Genomic DNA, 14706 nt, shown 5'->3' with positions numbered 1-14706 from the left:
GCACAAGGGTCTGCTCCTAAAGCTGTCCATAATGCTTCCCACAAGGATCGGGACAGCTGTTGAAATACTCCTTCACAGCAAATGATTTAGACAAAAGAAATGCATGCTGAAGACAGGCAGGCCAATGGACTACCACAGGACTCATTGCTAGCTCCAATCTTGTTCAACATATTTCCAAATGACCTGCCAGCAATCATGTCCTGCAAGTTCATTTAAGCTGATGTCATCTGTTGTGCCACTGAAGCGTCATCCTTCTGCACTCTGGACCAGATCCCCAGATCCTTATGTGATGATGGATGTTTGACAGGCTAAACTTGTATCCACTGGAGTTTATAAGAGTAAGAGGCAACCTGATTGAAACCTTTAATATTGTGAGGGGCCTTGACAGGGTGGATGTGGAGAGAATGTTTCCTCTTGTGGGGGAATCTATGAAGTTTTTAAAGGCAGAGGTAGATAGATTCGTGATAAGCAAGGAGGTGAAAGGCTATCGGGGGTTGGGGGAAATATGGAACTAAGATTAGAATCAGATCAGCCATGATCTTATTGAATGGCGGAGCGGGCTTGAAGGGCTGAGTGGCCTACTCCTAATTCATATGTTCGTGCGTTCGTAAACATTGGTCTCTTAGATGCAGACAGGAGAAATTATCATGGGGAATGAGGAAATGAGGCATTGAACAAATATTTTGTGTCTGTCTTCACAGTAGGATACACAAATTACAGACAAGAAATGGACAATGACCTAGAGTCTTAAAAGAATGAGGAAATTAGGGAAATTTATAAAAGAGATAAAGCATTGGAGAAACTTAAGGGACTAAAATCCAACAAATCCCCAGGACCTGATGGCCTACACTCTAGGGTTCTAAAAGAGTTGGTGTCGAGATAGTGGATGTGCTAGCTGTTTTCCAAAATTCCTTAGATTTGGGAATGATCCCACTAGATTGAAAGTTGGCAAATGTTACAACACTTTTCAAGAAAGGAGGGAGAGAGAAAATAGGGAACTAGAGGCCAGTTAGCTTAATATCAGTTGTTGGGAAAATACTGGAATATGTTATTAAGGAAGTTTTAACATTGCACTTAGAAAAGCATTAAAAGATTAAAACAAGCCAACCTGGTTTTACTAAAGGGAAAAGCTGTTTAACAAAATTATTAGAGTTTTTTGAGGATGTAACTAGCAGAGTAGATAGAGGGGAACCAGTAGATGTAGTATACCTGGATTTTCAAAAGGTATTTGATGAGGTGCCATACAAAAGGTTAATAGGTAGTATAAGGATTCATGGAGTTAGGGGATTGGTTAACAGATAGAAAATGGAGAATGGACATAAACGGGGCTTTTTCAAGTTAGCAAGCAGTGAATAGTGGAGTGTCACAAGGATCAGTGTTGGGGCCTCAGCTATTTACAACCTATATCAATGATTTAGATGAAGAGATGGAGAGTAATGTATCTTAAGTTTGCTGATACCATGCTAGGTGGGAAAGGTAAGCTTTGGGAAGGACACAGGCTGCAAAGAGATATAGACAGGTTGTGTGTGTAGACAACAAGATGGCAGATGGAGTAAGATGTAGGGAAGTGTGAAGTTATTCACTTTGGTCGTAAGAATAAAAAAGCAATAATTTTTAAAAGGTGTGAAATTTGTAAGTGTTGATGTTCAAACAGACTTGGGTGTGTTCATACAAGGATCGCAGAAAGTTAGCATGCAGGTATAGCAAACAATTAGAAAGGCAAATTGCATGTTGGCCTTTATTGCAAGGGGATTGGAATTGCAAGGGGGTTGGAGTACAAGAAAAAATAAGCCTTGCTCCAGTTGTACAGGGCTTTGGTGAAACCACATCTGGGAACATTTTGTGCAGTTTTGGTCTTCACATTTAAGAAAGGACATACTTACATTGGTGGTGGCACGGCACAGGTTCACTAAATTGTTACCTGGGATGAGGGGGTTGTCCTATGATGAGAGGCTGAGTAAATTGGGTCTATCATTCTTTGGAATTTAGAAGAATGAGAGGTGATCTCATTGAAACCTCCAAGATTCTGAAGGAGTTTGATAGGGTAGATACCGAAAGATTGTTTTCACTGGCTGGTGAATCTAAAACACGGGGGCACAGTCTCAGGATAAGGGGCCGATCATTTAGGGCTGAGATGAAGAGAAATTACTTTACTCAAAGATCGCGAATCTTGGGACTTCTCTACCCCAGAGGGTAATGGATGCTGCATCGTTGAATACATTTAAGGCTGGGATAGACAGATTTATGGTCTCTCAGGGAATCAAGGGACATGGGGAACGGTTGTGAAAATGGAGTTGAACTCCAAGATCAGTCATGATCATATTGAGTGCAGAGCAGGCTCGATGGGCAGTGTGGTCTACTCCTGCCTCTGTTTCTTATGTTCCTATGACACCATTGTGATCCACAACAACCACATTTGCAGAAAATATCTGCAATCGAGGAACTTTGGTTTAGCGTTAATGAGCTGAAGCCCAAGCTTCAGACACTGTAATGCATCAGAGAGAGAAAGTTATCTGGACACTTTGTTCCAGGAGGCATTCACACCTCTTAGACACTTCAGATTTGGTCCATGGCCAGGGATGGGAGGGTGTGACTACGAGTGAGGCAGGTATGGGGATCTAGAAGGTAGCAATGAAGGAACTCAGCCCTTGCACTTAACCGACAGGTGGGATGTACTTACAGCCTCTGCAGACAAAAGCAGGAATTGCAGGGGTGATGAACAAACTAACCACAGTTATAGTGCAGGGCACCATTCAGGTTGGGGGTAGTTAAAAGGAAAGAAGTAGTAGTCGGGTACAGTATAGGGGAATAGATACTGCTCTCTGCAACTGAGAACGGGAGACCGAAAGGCTGTGTTGCCTGTCTGGTGCCAGGGTTAAGGACGACATCTCAGGGCTGGAGAGGAACTCGGAAAGGGAGGGGAAGGATCCAGCTGTCGTGGTCCACGTGGGTATCAATAACATAAGTAGGACTAAGAAAAAGGTGCTGCTAAAGGAGTATGAGCTGCATGCATCCAGGCAAGTGAGGAGTATTCCATTACACCCATTGAATTGTGCCTTGTAGATGGTGCACAGGCTTTAGGAACTCAGATGGTGAGTTACTTGCTGCAGAATCCCCAACTTCTGACTTCTTGTAGCCACAGTATTTATTTTTACAGTGGAGAAGGAGGCCATTCGCCTATTGAGTCTGCACTGGCTCTCTGAAAGAGCATTCTACCTAGTCCCAGCCCCCTGCCTTATCCCCATAACCCTGCACATTCTTTTCAGATGGCAATTCAATTCCTTTTTGAATACCCCATTCGAATCAGCCTCCACCACCCTTTCAGGAAGTTCGTTCCAGACCCCAGCCACCCTCTGGGTGAAAAAAATTTTCCTCACATCAAATTTATTCATTTTGCCAATTATTTTCAATCTGTGCCCTAGTTCTTGATGCTCTCTTGAGTGGGAACAGTTTCTCACTTTTTACCCTGTCCATATCCCTCAGGATCTCAAATACCTCTATCAAGTCTCCTCACAGCCTTCCTTTCTCCAAGGAGAACAGTCCCAACCTCTCCAATCTATCCTCATAGCTACAGTTCTTTATCTCTGGAATCATTCTTGTGAATCTCCTCTGTACTCTCTCTAATGCCTTCACATCCATCTTCAAGTATGGTGCCCAGAACTGGATGCAGCACTCCAGATGAGGCCTAACTAGTGTCTTATACAAGTTCAATGCAACCTCCTTACTCTTGTACTCAATGCCCCTATTAATAAAACCTAAGATACTATATGTTTTATTAACTGCTCTCTCAACATGCCCTGCCAATTTCAATGACTTTTGTACATACACGGTGAGGTCCCTGTATTCCTGCACCTCCTTTAGAGTTCCTCCCTTTACGTTATACTGTCTCTCCATACTCTTCCGGCCATTTGTCTGCCCAATCCACCAACATGTCTATGTCCTTTTGAAGTTCAAGACTATCCTCCTCATAGTTGACAACGCTTTCAATCTTCGTATCATCTGCAAATTTTGAAATCATGCCCTGCACACCTCAGACTAGGTCATTAATATATATCAGGAAGAGCAAGGGCCCCAACACTGACCATTGGGGAACTCCACTAAAGACTTTCCTCTAATCTGAAAAACACCCATTTATCACTACTCTCTGTTTCCTGTCACTCAGCCAATTTCTTATCCATGGGGAGAAACTGCAGAATGCTGTGGCACAGAAGGATCTGGGTATCCTCATTCATTCATCACCAAATGTTAGTGCCCAAGTAATTAGGTAAACAAATTGAAAGTTGGCCTTTATTGCAAGGGGAATGGAATATAAAAGTAAACACTCGCTACAACTGTACAAGGCATTGCTAAGACTACATTTGGTGTACTGCATACAGCTTTAGTCTACTTATTTAAGGAGGATTATACTTGCATTGGAGGCAGCTCAGAGATGGTTAGCTAGGTTGATTCTTGGGATGAAGGAGTTGTCTTATAAGGAAATGTTGAGCAGGGTCGGCATATACTTGAAGTTGAAAAGAATTGAAGGGATGTTATAAGATCCTGAGGAGGCTTGATAGGGTAGATGCTGAGAGAATGTTTCCCCTTGTGGGAGAACCTGGAACCAGGAGCACAGTTTCAAAATAAGGGGTCTTCTATTTAAGACAGAAATGAAGAGGAATTTCTTCTTTCAGAAGGTTGTTAGTCTTTTGAATTCTCTTCCACAGAGAGCAGTGGATGCTGGGTCATTGAATATATTCAAGGCTGAGTTTGAATGTGGAAAACAAGGGCATGAAAGGTTATGGGGAACAGGTGGGAAAGTGGAGCTGACCTCCACAATCAGGTCAATCATGGTGTAATTGATAGGCGGAGCAATGTCAAATAGTGGCTGCCTCCTATTTTTTTTGTTCTTATGTTCTTAATTATGATGTGATGTTCGATTTTCTGCCATATCTTTTCATATCTGTGCCCCGTGGACTTAAGGGAGTGGACGTGAGGGCTGTACCAGAGGGAAACTGCCAGTGTGAGAGAGAATAATGATCTTTATTGGGGATTAGCACATCAACAGTGAAGACAAGGGTGTGTTTGATTAAATCATTAGCTGCAGAAATGTGCAAACAGATGACTAAAGACTAGACTGTTGGGACTGTGAAAGTGCATTTGTAAGTTAATTGAGGGATAGTTTTTTCCCAGGGATGGATACAAAGGGTGGTAGGGTTGGGAATGGAAGGGGGATGTGAGTGAGTGATACAAGGAAGTGCCCAGAGATGACCTATCTGTAATTGATACAGCATGACTACCAAGACCGCATGAGATGGCAAGGCCATGGAGGTGGTTGTGAGTGTGGATGGGAATTTACTTGAAGAGAGAGATTTAGGAAGGATAAGAGGGTAGTGAACTAAGAGAAAAGAAAACAAATAAAAACAGAAAATGCTGGAAAATTTCAGCGGGTCTGGCAGCATCTGTGGAGAGAGAAACAGAGTTAAAGTTTCAAGTCCTTATGATAACTCTGAGTTCTGAAGAAGAACCATATGGACTTGAAACATTAACTCTGTTTCTCTCTCCACTGGTGCTGCTTGACCGGCTGAGTTTTTCCAGCATTTTCTGTTTTTATTTCAGATTTCCAGCATCTGCAGTACTTTGCTTTTATTAGGAAAGAAAATGTAATGAGTTGAGATATAGGTTGAAATCACCAAGGAAGAGCAGTCATTCATTGCAGAGGCTGAGGGAGGAAAGCAGTGAAAAATCTGAGAAAATTTTTATTGTACTTAGAGCAGTAGAGAGCCATGATTTTGGCAGAATCACAGAATTCTTACAGTGTGGAAGAAGGCCATTTGGCCCATTGTGTCTGCACCTTCTCTCTGAGCATTTTAACTTAGTGCCAATCTCCTGCCTTTTCTCCGTAACCCTGCACGTTGGAAGATTATCTAAATAGAAATAATGCCCCCTCGAATGCCTCAATTGAACCTGCCTCCTCCACACTTCCAGGCAGTGCATTCCAAACCCTAACTACCTGCTGCGTGAAAAAGCTTTTTCTCACCTTGCATTTGCTTCTTTTGCAAAACACTTTAAAACTGTGCCCTCTGGTTCTCGATCCATTTACGAGCGGGAACAGTTTCTACCTATCTACTCTGTCTAGACCCCTTGTGATTTTGAAAACTTCTATCACGCCTCCTCTCAGCCTTCTCCTCTCTTTGGAAAACAATCCCAACTTCTCCAGTCTTTCCTCATAACTGAAGTGTCTCATCCCTGGAACCATTCTCGTAAACCTCTTCTGCACTCTCTCCAATGCGTTCACCTCCTTCCTATAGTGTGGCACCCAGAACTGTACACAGTACTCCAGCTGAGGTCTAACCAGTGTCTTATACAAGTTCATCATAACCTCCCTGCTCTTGTACTCTATGCCTCTATTAATGAAGCTGAGAATACTGTATGCTTTAGAAACAGCTCTTACCTGTCCTGCCTCCTTTAATGACTTATATACATATACACCCAGGTCTCGCTGCTCCTGCACACCCTTTAGAATAGTATCCTTTACCAAATGTAAACTGGGCAACCGCTTTGCAGAACACCTGCGGTCTGTCTGCAAGAATGACCCAAACCTCCCTGTTGCTTGCCATTTTAACACTCCACCCTGCTCTCTTGCCCACATGTCTGTCCTTGGCCTGCTGCATTGTTCCAGTGAAGCCCAACGCAAACTGGAGGAACAGCACCTCATTTCCAACTAGGCACTTTATAGCCTTCCGGACTGAATATTGAATTCAACAACTTTAGATCTTGAACTCCCGCCTCCATCCCCACCCCCTTTCTGTTTCTTCCCCCTTCCTTTTGTTTTTTCCAATAATTTATATAGATTTTTCTTTTCCCACCTATTTCCATTATTTTTAAATCTTTTATGCCCCCCAACCCCACTAGAGCTATAGCTTGAGTGCCCTACCATCCATTCTTAATTAGCACATTCGTTTAGATAATATCACCAACTTCAACACCTCTGTGTTCTTTTGTCTGTGACATCTTTTGATTATCTGCTCCTATCATTGCTTGCTTGTCCCTACAACCTCACCACCCCCCTCCGCTTCTCTCTTCTCTCTCTCTCCCCCCCCCCCCCCCCCACCCTCCCCCCCCCCAAACACCTCCCCAACCCCCCCACCCCCCACCTTAAACCAGCTTATATTTCACCCCGCTCCTGGGATTCAACCAGTTCTGTTGAAGGGTCATGAGGACTTGAAACGTCAACCCTTTTCTTCTCCGCTGATGCTGCCAGACCTGCTGAGTTTTTCCAGGTAATTCTGTTTTTGTTTTGGTTCTCAATTGTATTTGCTACCCGACACATAAGCACACTTTTTCTTCTTTAACTTAATTTCTATCTCCTTTGTCATCCAGGAGCTCTGGATTTTATTTGCTCTACCCTTCCCTTTTGAGGGAACATACCGTGACTGTGTCCAAACCATCTCCTTTTTGAAGATAGCCCATTGTTCAGCAAGCTTTTCCTGCCAATGACAGAGAAATAAGAGGAGTGGAACAAGTTGAGATGTTGAAAGGAGGAGAAAGTACCAGAGGAGTAGGAGGCCAGGCCAAGGTGTGATTTGGTGATGAGAGCTCCACCACCATCAAATATTGTGGAAGGCATGGAATATATGGCCAGGTGGGGAGGCTTCATTAGATGGCAAGGTGGCATCATCCCTGGTTTCCGTTAAGGCCATAATGTTGATGCAGTAATTCACAAGTTCATGGATGACAAGAACCTTCTTCACAACTAATCAGACAATCTAGAGGGAGATGAATTGTGGGCCAGTGAGAGCTGATCTGCTGGCAGAGTCCATGGTGTCAATAAAGGGAGTAGTGAGTTGGACAGGACGAAGATTGGCAAGATAATCCTCCAATAGGTGACTAGGGATGGTGATGGATATTTTTGGGTGATTAGATACAGCACCAACAAGATCAAAAATTTATGTTGATAAGGTGCACTTAACATAGAAAATTATATTAAGACAGAAAGAGAGAAAGATATTTTGCATCTACCTGAATGAGTAGATGGATATTGGTTTAACATTTCATTCATTCACCTAACAGTGTAGCATTTTGTCAGAGAACAGCAGTAATGGGTTAATGGGACTTTATGCCAGGTTGATGTAGGCAGCAGAGGTTTCGTCCAGCTGAAGTTTAACAGGTAGAAGACGCGATGTCAATGTGAATGACCATATTTGAAACAGATCAAGAAGGATGAAGGGGGAATGTGCACCAGGACACAGACAATCATATTTTGGTTATAGAGTCATTACGGCACAAAAGGAAACCATTCTCCCCCATTCAGACCATGCCGGTTCGCTGTAGAGCAATGCAATCAGTCCCATCTCTCTTTGGTTATGGCTGTTTCAGTTAATGGCTGTTTACATGACAGGGCAGAAACATGATTGGAGGGATTCACACCTCTAATTGCGGGAACTGGGCACAGATATGGGAGGTGCCAAGATGTTCAAATATTGTGAGTTTTTATTCGTTACTGGGGCGTATCACTGTCAAGACCAGCATTTGCTGCACATTCTTAATTGCCTTGAGAAGGTGGTAGTGAGAGGTTTATTGGAGTGTTAGACACAATGATGAATGCTATTGGAGATAGCATTGAAGTTAACAGCATGTTATTGCATTATTAGGAAGTGATGTATCTAACTTTGTTCATTCTTTTGATACTATACTTAATGTCATATTTCTATAGAATGTCCAAAGACAGAGGGACCTGGGAGTTCATGTACGTAAATCTTTGAAGGTGGTAAGACATTTTGAAGGAGTAGTTAGCAAAGCATATGAGATCTTGGACTTCATAAGTAGAGGTATTAAGAACAAAAACAGGGATGTTATGCTGAACTTGTATAAAGCTCTGGATAGGTCACAACTAGAATATCGCGTCCAGTTCTAGTCACCACACTTTAGGAAGGATGTGAGGGTCCTTGAGAGGGTGTGGAGGAGATTTACCAGAATGGTTCCAGGGATGGGGGATTTTAGATACAAGGTTAGGTTTGAGATGCTGGGGTTGTTCTCCTTGAAGCAAAGTAGTTTGAGGGGATATTTAATTGAGGTGTACAAGATTATGACAGATTTAGGTAATAGGAATAGCTTTTCTTTGTCCACCTTAAGTGACAGTACAAGAACTAAGCTTTGGGCGGTAGAGATGGGAAGAACATGAAGAAGAATTTTTTTAATGCTGCGGAGGGGTAATGACCTGGAACTTGCTGCTTACAGGGCTGGTGGAAACAAAAACATTCAATGAGTACAAAAGGAAATTGGATGGGCACTTGAAAGAAATAATCTTGCAGGAGAATGGGATAGATTGGATAGCTCAGCAGGGAGCCAGCATGGGCTTAATGGGCTGGATGGTCTCCTTCTGTCCTGTAAGGATTCTGTAGGAACATGAGTAGGCCACTCAGCCTGCTCCATCATTCAATATGATCATGACTGATCATCCACTTCAGTGCCTTTTCCCCACACTATCTGTCAGTATTTTTAAACATATTCAGTGACTGAGCTTCCACAGCCCTCTGGGGTAGAGAATTCCAAAGATTCTATAATGAGATTAAATCAATGTCCTTTAATTGCCAACTCATCAGCCAGTATATTCGTGTTTTCCTGTGCACTGAGTATTGGAGCTAAGCTCTCAGAATGCCCTTACCCAGATTCCATTTCCATTTGAAATATGAGGATTTTAATGTGTTTGAAAGTGTCATCCTCCATCTTCCTGATTAATTTTTCTAAATTTTTTTAATCCTTCTCTTCATGTAACTCCTCTCATCACACAAAGATGAATTTCCTTTTCTATCACTTATCTTCTCCCATTTGAACAGCATTGAACCATCAACATACTTGTTATCAGAAGATGAACTTAACCTTGCGGTGGTGAATTTGAGGAATGGTGATTTTGCAATTTTGTTGTAATAGGTGTGCTGGTCTGTTGAAGAAAGACTTTATTTATACAGTGTCTTTAATAACTTCAGGACGTTCCAAAGCACTTGTGTTACAGTCGTTGTCGTGATGTGGAAAATGAGGCATCTAATTTGTGCACAGCAAGCTCTCATAAATAGTAATCAAATAAATGACCAGATAATCTCATTTAATGGTAACTAAAGTCAGCAGGGAAAGTTATTTAAATAACTGTTCAATGTTTTCCACATTTTAGTTGGAAGAGTAATTTCTTTAATGTTTTATGAAATATTACATTTTTGAAGGTTAAAATATTGGTTATGATATATTGCAGTGTTTCTGTGCTTGACATTAACTCTGAAATCTAACACTCTGCCTTTTCATCAGTTTCATTTTTTGCTTTGTTTTCCAGAAGACATCAGGAAAGATCTGCCACTATTTGTCCCGTGCCTGTTGTGCAGCGCTCCCCCTCCAGCTACTCCTGCTCCTCTTACTGCTCCTCGCCTTTCTTCTGCCACTGATTGAGGAACAGGACAGCTGCAGCGTGGTCAACAACTTTGCACGTTCTTTCTACCTGACACTGAGATATCAGGGTCCCCCTCCAACATAGCCAGGCACCTTGAGTTCATTTTGTGCACTGGGTTATAATCATTTCACCAGTGATGCTGGAGAATACAACTCATTCCCTTGTTCTATTAGCTGTGATGATATCAGTATTCACACTGATATTTTACTTCCTGACAGACTCCACCAGAAGTTGCTTGATTATTTTGAAGGTATTAGTATGGAGGCCTACTGTTTGCAGCACTGTGACATCAACAGATATTTGCTTGAGGATAAGGCTCCATAATAAACTTTTGTCAGTATTTCCCTCCGTATAATATTGGGCCTTTTCAGAAATAAATTATTTTATCTATGAAGTCAAAGTAATTTATTTAGAACCATTACCCATTTTTATATCAGTTTCTGGCTGAAGTTTGAGATTCCAGCCCTCATCTTGCATTCAGCAATATTCACTTTTAAATCTGATTTTTGATTAGTGAAATTGAGGGATGTAACTTCTGTGACTGGCCAAGGTGAGAATTTACTTTATATTGTTAGCCATAAATTTATATCTCTGGCTGACCAAAGTTACCAGAAATTACTCATTCAATCTGTACATGAAGGAATTTTCTAACCTGAAAATCAGTATTATTTTTAAAATTTAACTGATGTTATATTGCAAGAGTTCCATCATAAATATCAGCCAAAATTACGCTATTGAAGTTCAACTATCTCCTTGCTGTTATTTCCAGAGTATTTGGTATTTAGGACACAAGTTCAATCACATCAGCACAGGAGGCTCATTTGCTCCACCGTGCCTGTGCCAGCATTTGAAGAGCTATACAGTTTGCCTTATTCCCTGCTCTTTCCTCACTCCCCACACCTGCCCCCCACCTCTCCCACCCAACCCCCCACTCCCAGTTCTTCTGACAATTAGCTTTATTCTGAGTGCTCTAATTATTAATCCCCCTGCCACTGGAAAGAGTTCCTCCTTATTTACATTATCAAAACCTCTGATTTTGAACATCTCTATTAAATCTCCCCTTTAACCTTCCCTGCTCTAAGGAGATCAACCCCAGCTTCTCCAGTCTCTCCTCATGAATGGAGTTCCTCATACCTCTTACTATTCTAGTAAAGTTCTTCTGCACCCATTCCAAGGTTTTGGCATCAATCTTAAAGCATAGAATTGGGCACAATACTCCAGCTGGGATTTAGCCAGTAATTTATAAGGGTATAGAATAACTACGTTGATTTTGTGCTCTATTCTCTATTAATAAAACAAAGGATTGTGTATGCTTTTTTTTTAACAGGCTTCTCCAAATTTGTCCTGCGTATTGACTGTTCTAATGCAATCCTTGTTCACTTACATAAACTTTAGCTCATCTAAAATTCAGCTGCCCATATCCTAACTTGCCTAGTCCTGGCTATCTATCACCCCTGTGCTAGCTGACCTATATTGGCACCCGATCCACCAATTCCTTGATTTTAAAGTTCTCATCCTTGTTTTAAAATGCCTCCATTGCATCAACCTACCCTAGCTTTAATCTCCTCCATTCCTTAATCCTTTGAGTTCTCTGTACTCCTCCAGTTGTGGCCACCTACACACCCCTAATTTCAATCACTTCTCCACGTACAGCAGTGCCTTCAGCTGCTTAGGCCCTAAGCTTTGGAATTCCCTCCCTAAATGTCTCTGCCTAGCTACTTCTCTTTCCCCCTTTAAGATGATCCTTAAAACCTTTGGTCAAGCTTTTAACCACAGTTCCAATATCTTATATTGCCCAATGTCAAATTTTCTTTGTTAATGCTCTTGTGAAGCATCTTGGGTTGTTTTACTACATTAAATATAAGTGCAAATTGTTGTCACTTCCAATGATTTGTGTATGTATACCCCAGTCTCTACTCCTGCATCCCTTTTAAAATTGTATCATTTCATTTGCATTGCATCTCCTCGATTTTCCTTCCATAATGCATCACTTACCACTACTGTGCATTTAAATTTTATCCGCTATGTGTCTGTCCGTTTCATCAGTCTATCTCCTTTTGAAGTCTGTTACTATTTTTCTCACTGTTTATTCTATTTCTAAGTTTTGTGCCATCTGCATTGCAATTTTGCCCTATATACCCAAGTCCAGGTGTTAATCCCAGCGGATGTTACTACTGGACAAATCAGATACCAGAGTGAAACCTGGCTTGATAGATCCCAACTTTTTTTTGAAACTGTGAAGGAAACATACTGAACAAATTCACACTGATAAACTTTTAACATAAAGAATAAACATTTATTAAACAAGAAAAAGGAACTATATTACACCAGACAAAAAGTCTGGGAAGATCTCAATTCAAACAAAAGAAAATGATTCAAATATTCACTTCCTTCACCCCAGCTTTACTTTACAGATACATACAAATTCAGAAAGATAAAACAATTTACTGTATGTATCTTATGCTCTAATATTCAGGGCAAGTATGCGGTATGTGTGAACCAACTGGCAAACTGTGCACAGACATGCCGCACTCCAAAGTAAATGATAGATGCGACCCAAGCAGATTCCATGCATTTTTCAACAATCCATCCAGAAGCTTGTCGCACTGTGAGCCAACCAACCTCACTGAAACTCAGTATTTCTCATGAGGATTTCCAATCTTCACATTTGAAACTCACCTGGGAATTCTCTCCCACACGTTGCTCTCACTTGGACAGCTTCAACCAGGATTCATCCCCAGGGTTTGAATCTTGCTTTCTGAGATTCCTTTCCTCAGGATGTCTGTGTACACTCCAACTTCCAAGTACACTTTCAGGTGTTCATTTGTGTTAAGCTGAACACTGCTCCAAAAGGGTACCTATGTATTTATGGCCCGCAGCATGTAGTCACCAACTATCGACTGCCCTCTTATCTTCAGGCTTCTCTCGAGCTCACTCTGCTTCAAGTCAGCTCCCTGCAGCTCTCTCTCTGTAATACGGAGCCAATTGCTCTGTTCCTTTTTATCAACTTTGTTTACCAGGATTTCTGATCTCTGTTCCTGTCCCTTAACTGAGACCACCTTCTGGGACATTTTTCTATCCCACTCCCTGGTTTGGGATCATCTTTGTTTGGACCTTCTCCCTGTCCCCCTTCCTGTGTTCTGCTCCCTGGGACACCTCTTGAATGGCACTCCTCTTCAGGTCAGTTTTGCACTGTTTTACTTTTCTGCGTGTGTACGCAGAGCCGGTCCTTGGCTGAAGAACATAAAAACGGACGCACTGCGCATGTGTGGCCATTTCCCGGCCGGCGCATGTCCAGAAGTCCCAAGGCCCACTGGAAACTGGAGTTCCTGAACTCCAACTTAAACTTAAGGTAAGTTTTTTTTTCTTTTTATTACACAGATTATTAATATATAGCGGAAGGAACGGTAATCATAACAACCACCTCTGGGGGACACCACTATATACTTTCTTCCAGTCTGAAAAGCAACTGTTCAACACTACTCTCTGCTGTCTGTCGCTTAGCCAATTTTATATCCACACTAACACTGCCCTTTAAATACATGGGTTTCATAATCTGATTATGGCAAATTTGATTCAACATCATTTTCAAGTAATAAAAGCAGCATTCAATTAGCCATCTATTAATAATGTAAAATGCTCTTGCAATGCTTAAATTGAGCAATCTTAAAAGAAATCTCTTAACCAATTTGGAGGGTCCTTACCCAAATATATACATTACATATACACATGTATTCACTTGCTGTCTAAAAATCTTAATTCCTGTGTTACGATTTTGAGTCGGCTTTTAAACATTCAAAATCCATGTAACAATTTAATGGAAATCAATACACATACACTTTAGTAAAAACTTCTAATGGAAACCCACACATGAACATTTTGCTGTTCTGTTGGCAAACCAATTGAGTCACTCAAAATGTTTTTGAATGCTGTTGCCATTTGTTCTGTTTTGAAAGTCCAAAGCAAAGTTTTAAAGAATTAAAAAAAGTTAAGTATTACATATTTCACAACCTGATTAAATGTATCCATTGCATTTTATGTATTTTAATATCTTTATTAAAGTTTTTACTTGAAGACCTCACCCTTTGTCAAAGTCTGGACTTAATGTTATCAATGAATTGGATAAAGGAATAGAAGAGCACTGTATCCAACCTTGCTGGTAATAGTAATCAAGTAGTACAGTAAATAAGGGAGATTGGAGCAGGAAGGACCAAAATGACTGAGTGAGTGGGCAAAATATGCAGTTGGAGTTCAATATTAGAAAGTGTAAAGTCATCCATTCTAGATCC

At 41.3% G+C, this 14706-nt stretch overlaps 1 protein-coding gene across 9 annotated transcripts in view; it reads left to right on the top strand.

The window, feature by feature from the left end:
- Positions 1 to 14498, top strand: part of syne3 (spectrin repeat containing, nuclear envelope family member 3) — a 103238-nt gene extending 88740 nt beyond the window's left edge. For 7 of the 9 annotated variants that reach the window (XM_041214550.1, XM_041214551.1, XM_041214552.1 and 4 more), the window contains one exon: positions 10304 to 14498. In XM_041214550.1, coding sequence (XP_041070484.1) covers positions 10304 to 10501 — 198 coding nt within the window. In that variant the 3' untranslated portion in view covers positions 10502 to 14498. The remainder of the gene's footprint in view (positions 1 to 10303) is intronic. The other 2 variants (XM_041214553.1, XM_041214549.1) reach the window with 1 other exon arrangement.
- Positions 14499 to 14706: the final 208 nt, after the last annotated feature.

The sequence above is a fragment of the Carcharodon carcharias genome, chromosome 20, assembly GCF_017639515.1.
Source record: "Carcharodon carcharias isolate sCarCar2 chromosome 20, sCarCar2.pri, whole genome shotgun sequence".
Lineage (NCBI taxonomy): Eukaryota > Metazoa > Chordata > Chondrichthyes > Lamniformes > Lamnidae > Carcharodon > Carcharodon carcharias.
Note: the sequence above shows the minus strand (reverse complement) of the source record. Positions and strands in the feature narration are given on the sequence as shown.